This window comes from Arachis duranensis, unplaced genomic scaffold, assembly GCF_000817695.3.
Source record: "Arachis duranensis cultivar V14167 unplaced genomic scaffold, aradu.V14167.gnm2.J7QH unplaced_Scaffold_57277, whole genome shotgun sequence".
In the NCBI taxonomy this organism is placed as follows: Eukaryota; Viridiplantae; Streptophyta; class Magnoliopsida; order Fabales; family Fabaceae; genus Arachis; species Arachis duranensis.
In genome coordinates, this window is record NW_026264966.1 from 27,801 (window position 1) to 50,466 (window position 22,666).

Below are 22,666 nucleotides of genomic sequence, written 5' to 3' on the forward strand. Positions count from 1 at the left end.
AAACCTATTGTAATTAATTTTCTTTGTCAGTCTATTATCTTTTTACCTAACAAATAATATCTATGTTGAATATATTATTTTCATCAGAAGCCACACATAATTGATTGATAATTCTATATATAAAAATACTTTTGTGGTAACTAAACAGCGTATTGTTAGTTCGTTAAAGTTAATTCTCTTATGATTATACTAATGTATAGTATTATTAGATAAAAACTGATTAGATTACATTTATTTTCGATGAGGTGGGCGAGCTTTTAGGCCTAATCATGGTTAGAATTAAGGAAGGTTAGAAAAATGCTAACAATATGAATATTTTTTATTTCTAATACCCAATAATAAATATATAAATTAAAACAAGCCTAGGTTCTTAACTAATCCATATAGGGTTAAATTTGCTAAAGTCTCAACTCTATCAACTACCTCTAGCCTCAATTTTTTTCAATACATCATCATCTTTAACCGCAATCTTAAGATTTCTTAGTTCAGTAGGATCAATCACAAACACAATCCAAATACAAGGCAATCAGAAATAAACACAATTAGAACAAGTAGTACAACTAGCAGTTAAACAGAATTACTTATATAGGCAAACCAAAAATAATTATGCATACTCAAACAATAGCAAACAAATGCACATGATTCATGTCTGTCCTACTGACCGTGAGCTTATGTATTGGTTAAAGTGCCAGACTTGACACATGCATCCAGTAACTAATCTCGACATTGTCTCTTTGCTGTGCATCTCCAGGAGGAATAAATTTCGAAGAAGAGTGCTCTACCACCTTCTCTTGGAGGTACTCAGGGGGGTAATGTTCCAAGAAAAAGTACCCTACCACCTTCTTATGGAGGTCGTGCCATATAAAACGAAGGATTAGTGCCTTTCCAACTTGTAAACAGAGAAAATGTGGGCGAGATCTCCATCTCCACATCACACCGCAACTACGAGCAAACAGGATAAAGCCACCATTCTTACTTGGTGCAGGTGCCACAATAATACGCAAACAGAACGAAACCCACATCATTCCTACTTCAGTTTTCATATCGCATTCAATCATATTACCGATTCAATTAATTTCATAAGTTATAATATGTAGTAACCCCATTCGTTTATCAAAATAGTCAATCTCATCATTCCGTAAGCAGGACCAAACTACTGTCCTCACCATTAGCGGGACGAACTACCATTCCTATAATATTTTCATCCGGTTAACTAAGTTTTTATCCGGAAATTCAATTTATTATATTCTCTCCCAGTATATTCAAAGCTTAAAAATTGGTTATTCAACTCCATACGGATGTTATAGGGGGTCACAAACTTATCGGAAGGGCTAAATAGTTCAAAAATAACATTTCAGCAAAAACAGGAGAGTGGTGCGTAGCATGTCTCGTGCATACGCGCAGAACCTAGTTCGGTTCTCGCAAGAAGTTGGCATCGTGCGTATGCATGTCTTGTGCGTACGCACAAGAGTCCAATTATGTGTACTGATACGGGATTTTACAATCTCGCATAACTACTGTAAGTGCACTGGGTCTATCAAGTAATACACTCACGGTGAATGAGTGTTGATTCCACGCTGATTAAAGAATTAAGCAAGCAATAATTGATTGAGTATTCTAGTCATACAATCTATAATTTGATGATGAACATCTGATAATAGAAGCATGTAATTTAAATGACTTGAGGAATAAGCAATTGAAAGCAATAAAATGATAAAAAAGTAAATAACGTAAATGTAAATTGCTTGAAATTTAAAGTGCAAGAACGTAAATAATAAAAATGTAAATTGCAAGAAGAGTAAAGTGTTGAGAATATAAATTGCAAGTAATTAAAATAGAGAAGAATAAGAAGGAGTAAAAGACAAGAATTAAAGGAAACAACTGAATAAAGAAAATGTAACCAAACTTATAATTTACGATGAATTAAAAACAAGAAAGTAAACGACGTGAATCTTAAACTGTAAGAATTAAAAGTGATTGGGGAGTTAAGATGAAGAAACTATTGAAGATTAGAAATATGAGTATCTCTGGATCAATGTGTGTTATTTCACCTTCTTTCATGTAAATTTTAATCTCAAGCAAATTTTAAGTAATTAAACCTCAGTCTCTTGGTGATTTGATTTCTCTTAACTCAATCAATTACTAATTCTTTGATCAATTTCTCAAGAAAAGAGGTGAAGTACTTCTCTAATTTTTACCACACAATTCTTATGATCCAAATATAGGTGATTATATGTCACATATCAATCCCACACCCAAAATCACAAGAATCATGAAAAAGAGATTTTGAACTCAATTATATGATTCTTTCTTCTCGAAGAATCACAAAATTCAAGCGAGAACTGAATTATTTCTCAATATATTTAGTTCCTTAAATTGAAGAATAAAGTTCTTTTTTAGAACAAGAATTACAAGATTTAGAGAAAAAAAACACAATAATCAATTCATTAAAAACCTATAGAGCTCCTTTCCTCAACAAAGAGAATTAGCCACTCATAACTTACAAAATATGAAAGAAATCAAATAGAAGAAGAGTAGAAAAGAAGCCCTTCGATGAGTCCGGGATGGGTCCTTTTATAGCCTATTCTAAATGAAAATGCCTAATGAAATTCAAATTCAAATTACAAGAAAAAACAAATTTAAAAACTAACTAACACTAAAGATCTTCCTTGCTTCAATTAATTCATGAGCCCTGTTGATTTTTTTAGCTTATAAGTTCAGTTATAATATATAAAAAAAGAAATCGTAGAAATTCTCAAAAGGACAAGAAGAACACTTGTGGCAAAAGAGTCTTTACATTAAGGAAAAAAAATAAGTACCGTTATTTTTTATTGACTAATTGCTTCTTATCGTAACATCATATGTACTAAAATTTTTACACAACGTAAATTATTTACTTCAGATGGATAACACAAATAAGGTGCCATTTTCCCTATTTTTAATAGAGGAGTGCTACACATACAAATTATTTGGTTTATAAGTCATATAAGTTGGGAGAAACTTAACAAAAAGCACGTTGACCCATATACGATTTTCATAGCGTGCTTTACGTTCCTCCTTCTCCTCCTCCTCTTCCTTCTTCTTCTTCTCCTTCTTCTTCTCATACTCTTTCTTCTTCTTCCTCCATGAAAACGAGTTTCTTGTCAAATTTGTTTGATCTCCTTAGTGTGTTCTCTCTTTGCCTTTTCATTTGTTGTTTTATCTGCGTTTATCATTGGTATTCTTGCTTCGTTTTTTTTTTCAATTTTCATGGTTTTTGAAATCAAGCTTTGAAACCGTTTTGAAGATAATGGAACTTCAGAAATACACCCAAACGATTACAGAAATACACCCAACCGATTACAAGAATACACCCAAATGGTTACAGAAATACACCCAAACGGTTACAAGAATTCACCACAAAGGATTACAGAAATACACCCAAAGGATTACAAAAATACACCCAAAGGATTTAAAAAATACACCTAAAATTCGTTGAAGTACACCTTATACATAATTCAAAACTCTTTCTCTTTCTCCTCCTCATCTTCTGCTTCTTCTTCTTCTTCATTTTCTTATTTCATATTCTCATAATTCTTTTTAGGAGGAAAAAATCAAACAAAGAAGAAAAAAATATATAATGTTGCAAAATCAAAAGAAGAACGAGGAGAAACATGACGATGAAGATGAAACACTTCAAGAAGAAGAAGAAGAAGAAATAAATCACTTGTATGACTTGTATGGGAAAACACTTGTATGTAGAGAATTCCTCTTCTTAATAACCTAATTGTTTCTTACATATGATTATACTTTAATACTAAATGTTTGGCGTCAAATATAAAATTAACCTACCTTTAAAATTAGAATACACAACCCTAAATCGTTTTCAAAATACATTAATATGTTTCTAAGCTTGACCTCCAAAAAAAAATAAATTAAAAGAGATAAATTGATATCACATAATTATAATTGACACCTAAACATATTCAACAACATATTTAACAACCCAAATTAAAATCCCATACTTGGTCTCTTACCTATCTCCTGATGCGGTGCGGTACAACCACCAGAACAACCATTTTTCTGTTCAGATTCAAAGCAACCACAAACATACACTCAGTCACCACGAACAGCACTTACTCTAGGAAAGTTAACAATGTCCTAATGTTCCACAACCAGCACCCAATACGCGTCTGAGTTGTTTGACTGTGGTAAACTTTGAAACGGGGCTGGAATACCTAATACTCTAAGATTGAGTTATGCTCTCTACTTAACAATGTAAGCTATGATTTTTACTTCTATTTTATTTGGCATTTACTTTTGTTTTTTGGTTTCATTGCTCGTGATTTTCAGTGGGTTACTATTTAACCAAAAATGATTTTTTTGGAGCTACCAACTTAAAAAGCAACTTTCGCTATATTAAAAAAAAAAATAAAAAATGAAATAGTAAAAAGCGTGATAAACATACTCAGATTTGTCCAAATAACCCATTTTCCTAAGCAAGATTAGTTATCTCAATTTTTTCTATCTTTTAATAACACAATTACACTAATAGAAGCCTGCTGTCTGCCTCCTGTTGGTGTGCAAAATTAGATCTCGCACAATTTCACCAGCAAGTGCATCGGGTCGTCCAAGTAATATCTCATGTGAGTGAGGGTCGATCTCACAAGGATTGTTGGATTGAGCAAGCAATAGTTATCTTGCTGGAATTAGTCAAGCGAACAGTAAAGAGAGCTGTTGTTGTAGGCGCATGAAACAAGAAAGTAAAGAAAAGCAATTAAGGATTGGTAAAGAGATAATATATAGAAACAGTTAAGGCCTCGGAGATACTTATCCTTCTGGATTAATACTTCTTACTGTCTAAATTAACAATGGATAATTCATTCTATGGCAAACTGTAAGTGATTAAACTCCAATTCCTTGGCAATTTAATCTCCTCTGGTTCTCATCAAAAGCCAGGGTCAGTGGTCATTCAACTCGAACGAGGATGAAGCTCAATGCAATTCACTCTCCCTTGATCTTACTTAAAGTGCCACAGACAAGGTCAGATCTTTCGGATCGGAGAATGAAGCGTAATATTCTAGTTTAGAACAAGATTTTATGTCACATATCTAATTAGCCCAGGCAATTTGCTGTTTAGGAGATGTATTCTTAAGCTGTAGTTCAATACTATCCTGTCAAGAACTCGCAAGAACTCATGTAGAAAAAGGGGTCATACTTCCATTCCACCTCAGATTCATTTAGATGAAGAATGATAATATATCATAGAATGGAATCAAACATATATTAGAATAGAAAAGTAATAATATTAATCCATAGAAATAAATAGAGCTCATAACCTTAACTAGGAGGTTTAGTGACTCATGCTTTACAGAGAAAACAAAATAATAAGAAGATTTGTCTAGATCTGTCTCCCCTTTTGGGAGGCGTTATCCTTAGGAGGAAGGAGGTCTCTTATTTATAGTAAAAACCTCTAAGACTAAACCTAAAAGATATTATTTTTAATTAAAAATTATAAAAAGAAAATAACATAAGCTAAGGAGTGTTAAAATCCACTTTGGGGCTTACTAGGAGTGATTCGGGCTGAAGACTGGTATTCAACTTGGTTCTGGGCGTTGAACTTCGCTGGTTCTGCTCCCTGGCTAGCGTTGAACGCCTGTTTTGGGCGTTCAACTTGGGAGGTCAGTCCTTCTTGGGCGTTAAACACCCAAGCTTGGTGTTTAACGCCAGTTTTGGCAGTCATTTTGGAAGAAAAGTATAAACTATTATATATTTCTGCAAAGCTCTGGAAGTCAGCTTTCTAACGCCGTTGAGACCGTATCAATTGGACCTCTATAGCTCAAGATATGCTCGTTGAAATGTACGAAGGTCAGGATTGACAGCATCTGGTATTCTTTCTTCGTCTCTAAACAAGATTCTGCCAAACTTGTCCAAAATTCACCTAAAATCATAAAAATAACACAAAAAATCAAAGTAGCCTCCAAAAGATGAATTTTGCACTAAAACATACTAAAAATGAATAAAATATAACTAAAAACACTAAAAAAATGCTATGAAAAAGGGTATAAGATGCTCACGCATCACCTGTGCCATAGCAGATGGATTTTTTTTCGTATATAAATTATTAAAAATAATTATTTTCTGAAATCCAGTTTTGATCTTTATTTACAGGAATGTCTGTTTTTTTTGTAATTAGGACAAGTTCGCCGTACCCCTGGCAAACTCTATGTAAAGTTTCCATAAAATGACCGTAACACAACGAAGTTGAGCACCGAAATTTGTTCTTGACAATCATTTTGGTTATTGAATATCTCTTTTTGTTTACAATGGCGAGAAATTCACTGTTATCCATTCATTACGATGCAGAAATGGTGTATGATGAAGAAGGTTCTATCATTTTTAGATCGAACCAACCAATATTTACACATCTGACAGCAGAAATCAATTGTTTAGAGCTGTTAAAGAATCTGGTATTACTATCTGTGGGGATGCAACAGACAAAGAAGGTGAAGAAAATCTATTACAGATATCCAACTGAAGTAGATGGTACCTTAATTTATAAAAGGTATGTCACAACTATGTTGCTTATGCTGTTGGTATATTTGTGTGAAAACACTTGTGATGAAAATGTTATGTTATTTTGAATCAGGTATCGTCAGCACGATGACGAAAACATACGTCTTATACGGTCTTGGCACAACCGTTGGGCAAATGTTCATCTATTGGAGTTAGCTGTATTCCTCATCAATTTGGGTGGCCGAGGATCGTCTGCGGATACTATCAACGAAAGTCTGTTGAGTGGGCTTGTAAGATAAAATATCAGGCAGACAATGGTGGATCTGAATATGGCTCCTGAAGGTAGTCAAGAAGGGTCTAATATTGAAGTGGACAATGCTGAGTTAGGTGGCGGCGTTGAAAGTCACAATGGTTCCACTGTGAGGGATCCGATGATGGATCAGTATGAAGCTAACCCCGATGATGGAGACAATGCCGAAGAAGAACCAGCCAAAATTCCTGATGATGGTGACGATGAAGAAGAGATGAATTTTTACGGTAACACACAAATTACCCTGACACAGCCCGCTATTTCGCAACCGTATGATTGCCCGGACCACTTCTCTAGGTTGAATCTCGAGGTAATGACGTCCGATTGGTCCTTTACCCAGGGAGGCCCTGAAGATGATCCAAGGAATGGGTTCGAGGTTGGACAACATTTTCATAACAAGGAAGAAGTCATGTTGGCTGTTAAGACGTACAACATCAGGAAGGCTGTGGAGTACAAAATAGTAAACAGTGACCAGTGGAGGTATAATGCACAGTGTGTCCAGTTCGGACCGGGTTGTAATTGGAGCATACACATATCATATCGCCGTAAGGTAGAAAAGTGGGAGGTGAGGAGATACACAGGTCCTCACAGATGCATACAAACTTCGATGGGGCAAGACCATCGTCGGTTGGATTCAAAGGTGATTGCACAACACATTTTTACAATAGTAAAAGCAGATCCAACAATAAGTATCTGGGTTCTGCAAGGAAGTGTAGAGAAACACTCAGTTACAAGGCGTCTTACAGGAAGATTTGGCTCACAAAGCAGAGAGTGATTGGTAGCATATAGGGGGATTGGGAGGAGTCCTATAACGAGCTTCCTCGTTGGTTGTTCGCCATGCAAATGTACTTTCCTGGTAAGGATTTATTCGTTGTTGTTATATGTTAATAAGACAAGAACGGTATACAATATGCTTATTGATGATACGTTTGTCGGTACTTGGGTGCAACTTGTGTCTCAGCCTTGGCCTGGTGCTGCCAATGCCGCGTCGGGTGTTTTGGACGTTTCCACCATGCATCGAGGCTTTCAAGCATTGCAAGCCACTAATTTTCATTGATGGAACACACTTATATGGTAAATATGGTGGCACGCTGCTGATGGCCATAGCTCAGGATGGCAACACAAACATTTTGCCTATTGCGTTTGCCGTGGTCGAGGGTGAGACAAAGGAGGCATGGTCGTTCTTTCTCTCCTATCTGCGTCATCATGTGACTCCACAACCCGGTGTCTTAGTGATTTCAGACAGGCACAAATCAATCGATGTTGCACTGAATGCCGATGATAGTTTATGGAAACCACCCCATGCGTTCCAAGCATTTTGTACGAGACACATTGCTTCCAATTTCATGACTCACTTCAAAAACAAGGACTTGAAGAAGGTTTTGATTAATGCAGCGTATTCGAAGTCGCAATGGGAGTTCGCTCATTATTTCGGGCATCTGAGGGGCGAGAATGAGGCGATCACAAAGTGGCTAGAAGAGATGCCACGATCGCAGTGGGCGCAGTACGCGGATGAGGATCGTAGATTTGGGCACATGACAACGAATATCTCCGAGTGCATAAATGCAGTGATGAAAGGTTCTCGGAATTCGCCAATCACGGTTCTGGTTAAGTCAACTTATTTCCGGTTACGAGAATTTTTTGCCAGGAAGGGTTCCGAGGCCTTTGCCCAACTCCAAGTCGGCGCCGAGTTCTCGCAGACACTGATGAAGGCCATCGAGTTTAACTCGAAGCACATCAACACCATGAATGTTTACTAGTTCGACCGTTCACGAACTAGCTACACGGTTGAAGAGTTAGCGGCAGTCCCTGGGTCCAGACAACAAAACTACCAGGTCCTTGGGTCCAGTTCGACCGTTCTGTTAGACAATATGGGTTGGTAGTCCGTATGCTGTTCGAGATCACTAGGGCTGAATGGCAAATGGAACTGGGTACCGATGTCCACATGCACTGCCCGCTGCTCCTGCTGGCTAGTCCCAACCTGTGGTCCCTCAGCCTGGTGGCTAGAACTGGCATCAAAGTGATGTGACCCAGGGGGTCGGAGGGACAGGTATCTTCCGGGCAAGGGTCCCGACAGAGTCCCAACAGTCTGGCCACCAGCCTCATCCCCACTAACTCCCTCTGCCCCACCACTTGGGGGGCTGACTGGGTCTCTGTCCCTATAAAGCTCGTCTCTCTGCTCCCTCCTTCCGCCTCCACCACGTCTGCCTTTGCCTCTTGCTATCCCCCATCCCCTACCTCTCCCTCTCCCAGCAGGAAGTCGCAACTCTGGGAGGTGACCATCCTCAGGCTGATGTAACACTGGAGCAGGTGGATGGTACAAAGGCAGGTCCTCTGGCACTACCCCCGCCAGCACTAGGTGTTGGTCACCCTGACCAAACAATTCCGTGTGTGCCCGCTGAAGGTACCACATCATATACGGTAGTGAAGGATGTAGGTCTATATGATGATGGATATGCAGACGATGGTCGGCCCGATGATCCCATAAATCATGCCATCCCCCCAGCAATTGCGGGAACCACTCACCGCGTCCAAATCGACCATCCATACCGTGCATGCTGTCAATGTCTAATGGCCTGGTCAGGATGTGCTGCAGGCCACCGAACTGCCGCACGGCTCGGTCCACCTGATGCCACTCAACAATGGCAAAGCAGAGCAGCAGGCAGACAACAGCTGCCGTGTTGTCAGCCTCAGCAATCGCATGCAAAACTAGACCCTCCAACTGCGGGTCTGCATACGGTGTCCACTCAACTTGTTTCCAAGACACAAGTTGGTGTTATTATTGAATTTTCATATGCAAAAAACATAACATAAATTGAACTGGGTATGCATAAATATTTATGACTTACGGCGAGCATGCCGATGCCGTTCAGGACATGCCTGTAATGCCTAAGGCGCCCCTCACCTCTGGCGTTGCCCGGTCTGTACTGAACCCACCTACAATTCCGCGGCAGAGGTAACAACACAACTCAGTTATATTATATTAAACACTTAATTTAGTAAATAAACAAAGGACAATTGCAGATAATAAAAAAATTATACCTCTCAACAAGCGAAAAACACGCACACGTTCGAAACGAGCTAAAAAAATACACACGTGAGAAACAAGCGAAAAACACACATACGTGCGAAACGAGCGAAAAACAAACACATGTGACAAATGAGCGGAAAAAAACACACATCTGCGAAACGAGCGAAAAACACGCATACGTGCGAAATGAGCAAAAAATACAAAAAATAATGATAGAATAAAAAAAACACACACACACGTGTGAAACCAACGAAAAACAAAAGAAACACACACACTCACACACGTGCGAAACGAGCGAAAAACACATATGTGTGAAACGAGCGAAAAATACGCATACGTGCGAAACGACCAAAAAATACAAAAAATTATGATAGAATAAACACACACACACACACACGTGTGAAACCAACGAAAAACACAAGAAACACACACACACACACACACTCACACACGTGTGAAACGAGCGAAAAACACACATGTGCTAAACAAGCGAAAAATACGTATACATGCAAAAAGACCAAAAAATGCAAAAAATAATGATAGAATAAAGAAAAATACACACACGTGTGAAACCAATGAAAAACACATACACACACAATCGCACACGTGTGAAACGATCGAAAAACACAAACAAATAAATAAAAAACAAACACACAAGTATGAAACGAGCAAAAACACGCACACGGGCAAAATGAGCAAAAAACACGCATACGAGCGAGAAACACACACGTGCGAAACGAGCGAAAAACAAGCACACGTGCAAAACAAGCAAAAAACAAGCACATGTGCGAAACCAGCGAAAAACACACAAGTGCGAACGATAAAAAACACACGTGCAAAACGAGCGAAAAACACACACACGTGCAAAATGAGCGAAAAACATGCATACGTGCGAAACGAGCAAAAACACAAAAAAGATTAAAAAAATAAAAAAAACACACACGCGTGCGAAACGAGCAAAAAATGCGCACACATGCGAAAACTGCAAACACGAAAAAAACACACACACGGGCGAAACAAGCGAAAAACAAAAAAGATTACACACACACATGCGAAACGAGAGATAAACACACAAAAGTGCAAAACGAGCGAAAAACGCACACACGCGCGAAACGAGCGAAAAAACACACTCACAGGCAAAACGAGCGAAAAACACATACGTGTGAAACTAGCAAAAAACACAGACACACACACATACACATGAGAAACAAGCGAAAAACACAAAAAAACCACACACACACGTGAAAAACGAGCGAAAAACTCACATACATGCGAAACGAGCAAAAAACACGCACACGTGCGAAACGTTCGAAAAACACAAAAAAACACACGTGCGAAACGAGCGAAAACACACACGTGCGAAACGAGCGAAAAACACACACACGTGCTAAATGAGCGAAAAACACACATACGTGCAAAACGAACGAAATTTTCAAAAAAATTAAAAAACACACACGCGTGCAAAACGAGCGAAAAACACACACATGCGAAACGAGCAAAAAACACACACGTGTGAAACTAGCGAAAAACACAAAAAAACACACACACACACACATACACGTGAGAAACGATCGAAAAGTAAAAAAAACACACGTGCGAAACAAGCGAAAAACATATGCGTGTGAAACTAGCGAAAAACACCAAAAGCAACACACACACACACACGCGTGTGAAAAAAGTGAAAAACACAAAAAAAAAACACAAACACGTGCAGAACGAGCGAAAAATACACATACGTGCCAAACTAGCGAAAACCACGGACACGTGCGAAACGAGCAAAAAACACGCACACGTGCAAAACGAGAGAAAAACAAAAAAACCACACGTGCGAAACGAGCGAAAATACAAAAAAGATTAAAAAATAAAAAAATACACACGTGCGAAACGAGCAAAAAACACACGTGCGAAACGAGTGAAAAACACGCACACGTGTGAAAAGAGTGAAAAACACAAAAAAACACACACACACACGAGCGAAACGAGTGAAAAACAAAAAAATACACACACGTGCAAAACGAGCGACAAACACACATAAGTCCAAAACGAGCGAAAAACACGCACACGTGCGAAAAGAGCGAAAAATACAAAAAAATGCACACACGTGAGAAACGAGCGAAAAATACTCAAACGAGCGAAACGAGCAACAAACACAAAAAAAACCACACACGCCTGTGCGAAACGAGTGAAAAACACAGAAATAAAAAAACACACCCACACGCGTGCGAAAAGAGCGAAAAATACACACACGTGCGGAACGAACGAAAAACACGCACATGTGCGAAACCAGCAATAAAAAAATAAAAAGCACACACGTGCGAAACGTTAAAAAACACACACAGGTGCGAAACGAGCAAAAAACATAAAATTAAATAAAAAACACACACTTGCAAAACGAGCGAAAAACACACACACGTGGGAAACGAGCGAAAAACGCAAAAAAACACACACGTGTGAAACGAGCAAAAAACACAAAAAAATAAAAAAAACTAACAAACAAGTGTGAAACGAGCAAAAAACACGCCCACGGCAAAATGAGCGAAAAACACAAAAAACGTAGATACACGTGCTAAATGAGCGAAACACACACACACGTGCGAAATAAACGAAATACAGAAAAATGAAAAACATACGCGCGTGCGAAACGAGCGAAAAACACACACATACAAAATGAGCGAAAAACACGCACACATGCGAAAAGAGCAAAAAACACAAAGAATAACACACACAGACACGAGTGCGAAACGAGTGAAAAACACACACGTGCGAAACGAGCGAAAAACACGCACATGTGCGAAACCAGCGATAAACAAAAAAATAAAAAAAGCACACACGTGCAAAATGATAAAAAACACACACAGGTGTGAAACGAGCGAAAACACAAAAAAATAAAAAAAAAAACACACTTGCGAAACGAGCGAAAAACACACACGTGCGAAACGAGCGAAAAATGCAAAAAAAAAAAACACATACACGTGTGAGACGAGCAAAAAACACAAAAAAATAAATAAAAAACAAACACAGAAGTGTGAAACGAGCAAAAAACACGCACACGGCGAAATGAGCAAAAAATACAAAAAAAGCACACACACACACGTGCTAAACGAGTTAAAAACACACAGACGTGCGAAACAAATGAAAAACACAAAAATGAAAACACACGAGCGCGCGTGCGTAACGAGCGAAAAACACAGGTGTAAAATGAACGAAATACACACACATGTGAAACGAGCGAAAAACTAGCACATGTGTGAAACCAGCGAAAAACACAAAAGAACACACAGGTACAAAACGTAAAAAACACACATGTGTGAAACGAGCGAAAAAACACACTCACGCGTGCGAAATGAGCGAAAATCATGCATACGTGCGAAACGAGCGAAAAACACACGTGTGAAAAGAGCGAACACGTGTTTTTCTATCGTCAAACCACATTCAAATTTACCATTTCATCAATCTCAACCTCACATCTATCACAATAAACAAACTTTCTAATCCCTACAATCATTCAACATCATAATATCACTATAAATCATCATAATTGAACCCAACATTCATCAAATCATCATAAACCATCATTCATCAACATTCAACACACCAACACTCATTTTATTTCAAACCTATCCTATGGGTCACTAGCCTAAGTGTCCATAAATATTATATACTACATAGAGGAAACTGAAACCATACCTTGGCCGATTCCCTATATAAACCAAAACTCCAAAATGGCACAAGCAAGCTCTCAACTCCAAACCAAGCTTTCAATTCCACTTCAACAAGCACCAATATGTTCCAATAGCTCCCAAACTCACAATAATCAAGCTATATACATATAAATTACCACAAATCAACCTAGGGTTCAACATAAACATAATCTCACAAGGGTTTAATGTCTCTTACCTTTTCCAGCAGATTTGATAGCCAAAATCCAATGCTAAGCAAGCATTAAAGTGAACGTAAACATCCAAAATCACAAAAACTCACTTAACCAAAAGCCCTAAATACCCAAAATTTTGAGGAGAAGAAATGAAGGCATTTCGAGCTTTACTTACCAGTTTCTTATATGGGTTTTGTAGAGCTCTTCACAAGGAACGCGTAGCTACAAACGGTGCGGCGATTGGAGCCCTGTAGCTCAAGATATGAGCTTGGGAAGAAGATGATGAATAATGCTCAAGGGTTCTCTTCTTCTACTTCTCTTTTAGCTAGGGGTGTGTGTGTGTGTGTGCTGATTGGTTCATTAAATGAACTTTATATATGTTGGGCTTGGGCCTAACTTGGGCCCGGTCTAACCCGTTAGTGTTTTTAGCCCGTTTGGCCTAACTTCGGGCCAAACTTTAAATTTAACGCCCGATTTTCGACTTCTAATATTTTTCTAAGGTTTTCAACTGTTCTCACTTTTTCTCATGTGGTACCGGACAGACTTGAACCAGTTCCAGGTTTTTCACTGTTTTTCGCAGAAAACACATTTTCTGACTCAGAAAGACCTACTGAGTCCAAAAATCACCTTTAATTCCTCTAACTCTCTCTCTAACTTTTTGGAGTCTAATTTGGGCATTATAATCACTTAATTAACCGGTTGATTAGTTGCGGTTCTTACAGTTCGCACCTGCCCCTGTTTTATGCTCGGTTCGCATGTGTGTGTGTGTTTTTTTGTATTTTTCGCTCGTTTCGCATGTGTGTGTGTTTTTTTATTTTTTGTGTTTTTCGCTCCTTTCGCATGTATGCGTGTTTTCGCTCATTTTGCACGTATATATTTTTTGCTCGTTTTACACGTGTGTTTTTCGCTCTTTTCGCACGTATGTTTATTTTTTTGAGTTTTTCACTCGTTTGGCACGTGTATTTTTCGCTCGTTTAGCACGTACGTGTGTTTTTTGCTCGTTTCACACGTGTGTGGGTGTGTGTGTGTGTTTCTTGTGTTTTTCGTTGGTTTCACATGTGTGTGTTTTTTATTCTATCATTATTTTTTGTATTTTTTGCTCATTTCGCACGTATGCGTGTTTTTCGCTTGTTTCGCACATATATGTGTTTTTCGCTCGTTTCGCACGTGTGTGAGTGTGTGTGTGTTTCTTTTGTTTTTTGTTGGTTTCACACATGTGTGTGTTTTTTTATTCTATCATTATTTTCTGTATTTTTCGCTCATTTCGCACGTATGCGTGTTTTTCGCTCGTTTCACACGTGTGTGTATTTTTTCGCTCATTTGTCTTGTGTTTGTTTTTTGCTCGTTTCTCACGTGTGTGTGTGTTTTACGCTCGTTTCGTATATGTTTTTGTGTTTTTTTCTCATTTCGCACGTGTGTGTGTGTGTGTGTGTGTTTTTCTGTGTTTTTCGCTCGTTTCGCTCGTATGCGTGTTTTTTGCTCATTTTGCCCGTGTGCGTGTTTTCGCTCGTTTCACACTTGTGTGTTTGTTTTTTATTTATTTTTTTGTGTTTTTCGATCATTTCACACGTGTGCGATTGTGTGTGTATGTGTTTTTCGTTGGTTTCACACGTGTGTGTATTTTTCTTTATTCTATCATTATTTTTTGCATTTTTTGATCTTTTTGCATGTATACGTATTTTTCGCTTGTTTAGCACATATGTGTGTTTTTCGCTCGTTTCACACATGTGTGAGTGTGTGTGTTTCTTGTGTTTTTCGTTGGTTTCACACGTGTGTGTGTGTGTTTTTATTCTATCATAATTTTTTGTATTTTTTGGTCGTTTCGCACGTATGTGTATTTTTCGATCGTTTCACACATATGTGTGTTTTACGCTCGTTTCGCACGTGTCTGAGTGTGTGTGTTTCTTTTGTTTTTCGTTGGTTTCACACGTGTGTGTGTGTGTGTGTTTTTTTTATTCTATCATTATTTTTTGTATTTTTCGCTCATTTCGCACGTATGCGTGTTTTTCGCTCGTTTCGCACATGTGTGTTTTTTTCCGCTCATTTGTCACATGTGTTTGTTTTCCGCTCGTTTCGCACATATGTGTGTTTTTCGCTTGTTTCTCACGTGTGTATTTTTTTAGCTCGTTTCGCACGTGTGCGTGTTTTTCGCTTGTTGAGAGGTATACTTTTTTTATTTCTGCAATTGTCCTTTGTTTATTTACTAAATTAAGTGTTTAATATAATATAACTGAGTTGTGATGTTACCTCTGCCGCGGAATTGTAGGTGGGTTCAGTACAGACCGGGCAACGCCAGAGGTGAGGGGCGCCTTAGGCATTACAAGCATGTCCTGAACGGCATTGGCATGCTCGCCGTAAGTCATAAATATTTATGCATACCCAGTTCAATTTATGTTATGTTTTTTGCATATGAAAATTCAATAATAACACCAACTTGTGTCTTGGAAACAGGTTGAGTGGACACCGTATGCAGACCCGCAGTTGGAGGGTCTAGTTTTGCATGCGATTGCTGAGGCTGACCACACGGCAGTTGTTGTCTGCCTGCTACTCTGCTTTGCCATTGTTGAGTGGCATCAGGTGGACCGAGCCGTGCGGCAGTTCGGTGGCCTGCAGCACATTCTGACCAGGCCATTAGACATTGACAGCATGCACGGTATGGATGGTCGATTTGGACGCGGTGAGTGGTTCCCGCAGTTGCTGGGGGGATGGCATGATTTATGGGATCATCGGGCCGACCATCGTCTGCATATTCATCATCATATAGACCTACATCCTTCACTACCGTATATGATGTGGTACCTTCAGTGGGCACACACGGAATTGTTTGGTCAGGGTGACCAACACCTAGTGCTGGTGGGGGTAGTGCCAGAGGACCTGCCTTTGTACCATCCACCTGCTCCAGTGTTACATCAGCCTGAGGATGGTCACCTCCCAGAGTTGCGACTTCCTGCTGGGAGAGGGAGAGGTAGGGGACGGGGGATAGCAAGAGGCAGAGGCAGACGTGGTGGAGGCGGAAGAAGGGAGCAGAGAGACGAGCTTTATAGGGACAGGGACCCAGTCAGCCCCCCAAGTGGTGGGGCAGAGGGAGTTAGTGGGGATGAGGCTAGTGGCCAGACTGTTGGGACTCTGTCGGGACCCTTGCCCGGAAGATACCTGTCCCTCCGACCCCCTGGGTCACATCACTCTGATGCCAGTTCTAGCCACCAGGCTGAGGGACCACAGGTTGGGACTAGCCAGCAGGAGCAGTGGGTAGTGCATGTGGACATCGGTACCCAGTTCCATTTGCCATTCAGCCCTAGTGATCTCGAACAGCATACGGACTACCAACCCATATTGTCTAACAGAACGGTCGAACTGGACCCAGGGACCTGGTAGTTTTGTTGTCTGGACCCAGGGACTGCCGCTAACTCTTCAACCGTGTAGCTAGTTCGTGAACGGTCGAACTAGTAAACATTCATGGTGTTGATGTGCTTCGAGTTGAACTCGATGGCCTTCATCAGTGTCTGCGAGAACTCGGCGCCGACTTGGAGTTGGGCAAAGCCTCGGAACCCTTCCTGGCAAAAAGTTCTCGTAACCAGAAATAAGTTGACTTAACCAGAACCGTGATTGGCGAATTCCAAGAACCTTTCGTCACTGCGTTTATGCACTCGGAGATATTCGTTTTCATGTGCCCAAATCTACGATCCTCATCCGCGTACTGCGCCCACTGCGATCGTGGCATCTCTTCTAGCCACTTTGTGATTGCCTCATTCTCGCCCCTCAGACGCCCGAAATAATGAGCGAACTCCCGTTGCGACTTTGAATACGCTGCATTAATCAGAACCTTCTTCAAGTCCTTGTTCTTGAAGTGAGTCATGAAATTGGAAGCAATGTGTCTCGTACAAAATGCTTGGAACGCATGGGGTGGTTTCCATAAACTATCATCGGCATTTAGTGCAACATCGATTGATTTGTGCCTGTCTGAAATCACTAAGACACCGGGTTGTGGAGTCACATGATGACGCAGATAGGAGAGAAAGAACGACCATGCCTCCTTTGTCTCACCCTCGACCACGGCAAACGCAATAGGCAAAATGTTTGTGTTGCCATCCTGAGCTATGGCCATCAGCAGCATGCCACCATATTTACCATATAAGTGTGTTCCATCAATGAAAATTAGTGGCTTGCAATGCTTGAAAGCCTCGATGCATGGTGGAAACGTCCAAAACACCCGACGCGGCATTGGCAGCACCAGGCCAAGGCTGAGACACAAGTTGCACCCAAGTACCGACAAACGTATCATCAATAAGCATATTGTATACCGTTCTTGTCTTATTAACATATAACAACAACGAATAAATCCTTACCAGGAAAGTACATTTGCATGGCGAACAACCAACGAGGAAGCTCGTTATAGGACTCCTCCCAATCCCCCTATATGCTACCAATCACTCTCTGCTTTGTGAGCCAAATCTTCCTGTAAGACGCCTTGTAACTGAGTGTTTCTCTACACTTCCTTGCAGAACCCAGATACTTATTGTTGGATCTGCTTTTACTATTGTAAAAATGTGTTGTGCAATCACCTTTGAATCCAACCGACGATGGTCTTGCCCCATCAAAGTTTGTATGCATCTGTGAGGACCTGTGTATCTCCTCACCTCCCACTTTTCTACCTTACGGCGATATGATATGTGTATGCTCCAATTACAACCCGGTCCGAACTGGACACACTGTGCATTATACCTCCACTGGTCACTGTTTACTACTTTGTACTCCACAGCCTTCCTGATGCTGTACGTCTTAACAGCCAACATGACTTCTTCCTTGTTATGAAAATGTTGTCCAACCTCGAACCCATTCCTTGAATCATCTTCAGGGCCTCCCTGGGTAAAGGACCAATCGGACGTCATTACCTCGAGATTCAACCTAGAGAAGTGGTCCGGGCAATCATACGGTTGCGAAATAGCGGGCTGTGTCAGGGTAATTTGTGTGTTACCGTAAAAATTCATCTCTTCTTCATCGTCACCATCATCAGGAATTTTGGCTGGTTCTTCTTCGGCATTGTCTCCATCATCGGGGTTAGCTTCATACTGATCCATCATCGGATCCCTCACAGTGGAACCATTGTGACTTTCAACGCCGCCACCTAACTCAGCATTGTCCACTTCAATATTAGACCCTTCTTGACTACCTTCAGGAGCCATATTCAGATCCACCATTGTCCGCCTGATATTTTGTCTTACAAGCCCACTCAACAGACTTTCCTTGATAGTATCCGCAGACGATCCTCGGCCACCCAAATCGACGAGGAACACAGCTAACTCCAATAGATGAACATTTGCCCAACGGTTGTGCCAAGACCGTATAAGACGTATGTCTTCGTCATCGTGCAGACGATACCTGATTCAAAATAACATAACATTTTCATCACAAGCGTTTTCACACAAATATACCAACAGCATAAGCAACATAGTTGCGACATACCTTTTATAAATTAAGGTACCATCTACTTCAGTTGGATATCTGTAATAGATTTTCTTCACCTTCTTTGTCTGTTGCATCCCCACAGATAGTAATACCAGATTCTTTAACAGCTCTAAACAATTGATTTCTGCTGTCAGATGTGTAAATATTGGTTGGTTCGATCTAAAAAACCTTCTTCATCATACACCATTTCTGCATCGTAATGAATGGATAACAGTGAATTTCTCGCCATTGTAAAGAAAATGAGATATTCAATAACCAAAATGATTGTCAAGAAAATTTCGGTGCTCAACTTCGTTGTGTTACGGTCATTTTATGGAAACTTTACATAGAGTTCGCCAGGGGTACGGCGAACATGCCCTAATTACAAAAAAAACAGACATTCCTGTAAATAAAGATCAAAACTAGATTTCAGAAAATAATTATTTTTAATAATTTATATACGGAAAAAAAATCCATCTGCTATGGCACAGGTGATGCGTGAGCATCCTATACCCTTTTTCATAGCATTTTTTTAGTGTTTTTAGTTATATTTTATTCATTTTTAGTATGTTTTAGTGCAAAATTCATCTTTTGGATGCTACTTTGATTTTTTGTGTTATTTTTATGATTTTAGGTGAATTTTGGACAAGTTTGGCAGAATCTTGTTTAGAGACAAAGAAAGAATAGCAGATGTTGTCAATCTTGACCTTCGTACATTTCAACGAGCATATCTTGAGTTATAGAGGTCCAATTGATACGATCTCAACGGCGTTAGAAAGCTGACTTCCAGAGCTTTGCAGAAATATATAATAGTTTATACTTTTCTTCCAAAATGACTGCCAAAATTGGCGTTAAACACCAAGCTTGGGTGTTTAACGCCCAAGAAGGACTGACCTCCCAAGTTGAACGCCCAAAACAGGCGTTCAACGCTAGCCAGGGAGCAGAACCAGCGAAGTTCAATGCCCAGAACCAAGTTGAATACCAGTCTTCAGCCCGAATCACTCCTAGTAAGCCCCAAAGTGGATTTTAACACTCCTTAGCTTATTTTATTTTCTTTTTATAAATTTTAATTAAAAATAATATCTTTTAGGTTTAGTCTTAGAGGTTTTTACTATAAATAAGAGACCTCCTTCCTCCTAAGGATAACGCCTTCCAAAAGGGGAGACAGATCTAGACAAATCTTCTTATTATTTTGTTTTCTCTGTAAAGCATGAGTCACTAAACCTCCTAGTTAAGGTTATGAGCTCTGTTTATTTCTATGGATTAATACTATTACTTTTCTATTCTAATATATGTTTGATTCCATTCTATGATATATTATCATTCTTCATCTAAATGAATCTGGGGTGGAACAGAAGTATGACCCCTTTTTCTACATGAGTTCTTGCGAGTTCTTGACAGGATAGTATTGAACTACAGCTTAAGAATACATCTCCTAAACTGCAAATTGCCTGGGTTAATTAGATATGTGACATAAAATCTTGTTAGCTTTGGGGGCGATTGAGGTTTTTGTGGCGCTAAACTAGAATATTACGCTTCATTCTCCGATCCGAAAGATCTGACCTTGTCTGTGGCACTTTAAGTAAGATCAAGGGAGAGTGAATTGCATTGAGCTTCATCCTCGTTCGAGTTGAATGACCACTGACCCTGGCTTTTGATGAGAACCAGAGGAGATTAAATTGCCAAGGAATTGGAGTTTAATCACTTACAGTTTGCCATAGAATGAATTATCCATTGTTAATTTAGACAGTAAGAAGTATTAATCCAGAAGGATAAGTATCTCCGAGGCCTTAACTGTTTCTATATATTATCTCTTTACCAATCTTTAATTGCTTTTCTTTACTTTCTTGTTTCATGCGCCTACAACAACAGCTCTCTTTACTGTTCGCCTGACTAATTCCAGCAAGATAACTATTGCTTGCTCAATCCAATAATCCTCGTGGGATCGACCCTCACTCACATGAGATATTACTTGGACGACCCAATGCACTTGCTGGTGAAATTGTGCGAGATCTAATTTTGCACACCAACAGGAGGCAGACAGCAGGCTTCTATTAGCGTAATTGTGTTATTAAAAGATAGAAAAAATTGAGATAACTAATCTTGCTTAGGAAAAAGAGGTTATTTGGACAAATCTGAGTATGTTTATCACGCTTTTTACTATTTCATTTTTTATTTTTTTTAATATAGCGAAAGTTGCTTTTTAAGTTGGTAGCTCCAAAAAAATCATTTTTGGTTAAATAGTAACCCACCGAAAATCACGAGCAATGAAACCAAAAAACAAAAGTAAATGCCAAATAAAATAGAAGTAAAAATCATAGCTTACATTGTTAAGTAGAGAGCATAACTCAATCTTAGAGTATTAGGTATTCCAGCCCCGTTTCAAAGTTTACCACAGTCAAACAACTCAGACGCGTATTGGGTGCTGGTTGTGGAACATTAGGGCATTGTTAACTTTCCTAGAGTAAGTGTTGTTCGCAGTGACTGAGTGTATGTTTGTGGTTGCTTTGAATCTGAACAGAAAAATGGTTGTTCTGGTGGTTGTACCGCACCGCATCAGGAGATAGGTAAGAGACCAAGTATGGGATTTTAATTTGGGTTGTTAAATATGTTGTTGAATATGTTTAGGTGTCAATTATAATTATATGATATCAATTTATCTCTTTTAATTTATTTTTTTGGAGGTCAAGCTTAGAAACATATTAATGTATTTTGAAAACGATTTAGGGTTGTGTATTCTAATTTTAATGGTAGGTTAATTTTATATTTGACGCCAAACATTTAGTATTAAAGTATAATCATATGTAAGAAACAATTAGGTTATTAAGAAGAGGAATTCTCTACATACAAGTGTTTTTCCATATAAGTCATACAAGTGATTTATTTCTTCTTCTTCTTCTTCTTCTTGAAGTGTTTCATCTTCATCGTCGTGTTTCTCCTCGTTCTTCTTTTGATTTTGCAACATTATGTATTTTTTTTTTCTTTGTTTGATTTTTTCCTCCTAAAAAGAATTATAAGAATATGAAATAAGAAAATGAAGAAGAAGAAGAAGCAGAAGATGAGGAGGAAAAAAAGAAAGAGTTTTGGATTATGTATAAGGTGTACTTCAACGAATTTTAGGTGTATTTTTTAAATCCTTTGGGTGTATTTTTGTAATCCTTTGGGTGTATTTCTGTAATTCTTTGGGTGAATTCTTGTAACCGTTTGTGTGTATTTCTGTAACCGTTTGGGTGTATTCTTGTAATCGGTTGGGTGTATTTCTGTAATCGTTTGGGTGTATTTCTGAAGTTCTATTATCTTCAAAACGGTTTCAAAGCTTGATTTCAGAAACTATGAAAATTGAAAAAAAACGAAGCAAGAATACCAATGATAAACGCAGATAAAACAACGAATGAAAAGGCAAAGAGAGAACGCACTAAGGAGATCAAACAAATTTGACAAGAAACTCGTTTTCATGGAGGAAGAAGAAGAAAGAGTAGGAGAAGAAGAAGGAAAAGAAGAAGGAAGAGGA

General features: G+C 39.1%; 3 protein-coding genes across 3 annotated transcripts; 1 reads left to right on the plus strand and 2 right to left on the minus strand.

Annotated features, from left to right (window-relative positions):
• The first annotated feature begins 7,785 nt into the window (after positions 1–7,785).
• Positions 7,786–8,565, plus strand: LOC107483859 (uncharacterized). Its single transcript, XM_016104471.1, has one exon. It carries the CDS (start codon positions 7,786–7,788, stop codon positions 8,563–8,565), a length of 780 nt encoding a protein of 259 aa, XP_015959957.1.
• An 8,641-nt stretch (positions 8,566–17,206) lies between these two features.
• On the minus strand, positions 17,207–17,932 carry LOC107483860 (uncharacterized). The gene has a single exon (XM_016104472.1). The coding sequence runs from the start codon at positions 17,930–17,932 to the stop codon at positions 17,207–17,209; it is 726 nt and encodes a 241-aa protein (XP_015959958.1).
• Positions 17,933–18,137: 205 nt separating this feature from the next.
• On the minus strand, positions 18,138–19,405 carry LOC107483861 (uncharacterized). Its single transcript, XM_016104473.1, has 3 exons — positions 19,361–19,405; positions 19,174–19,241; positions 18,138–19,089 (listed from the first exon to the last, which is right to left on the minus strand). Exons 1-3 carry the CDS (start codon positions 19,403–19,405, stop codon positions 18,138–18,140), a joined length of 1,065 nt encoding a protein of 354 aa, XP_015959959.1.
• Positions 19,406–22,666: the final 3,261 nt, after the last annotated feature.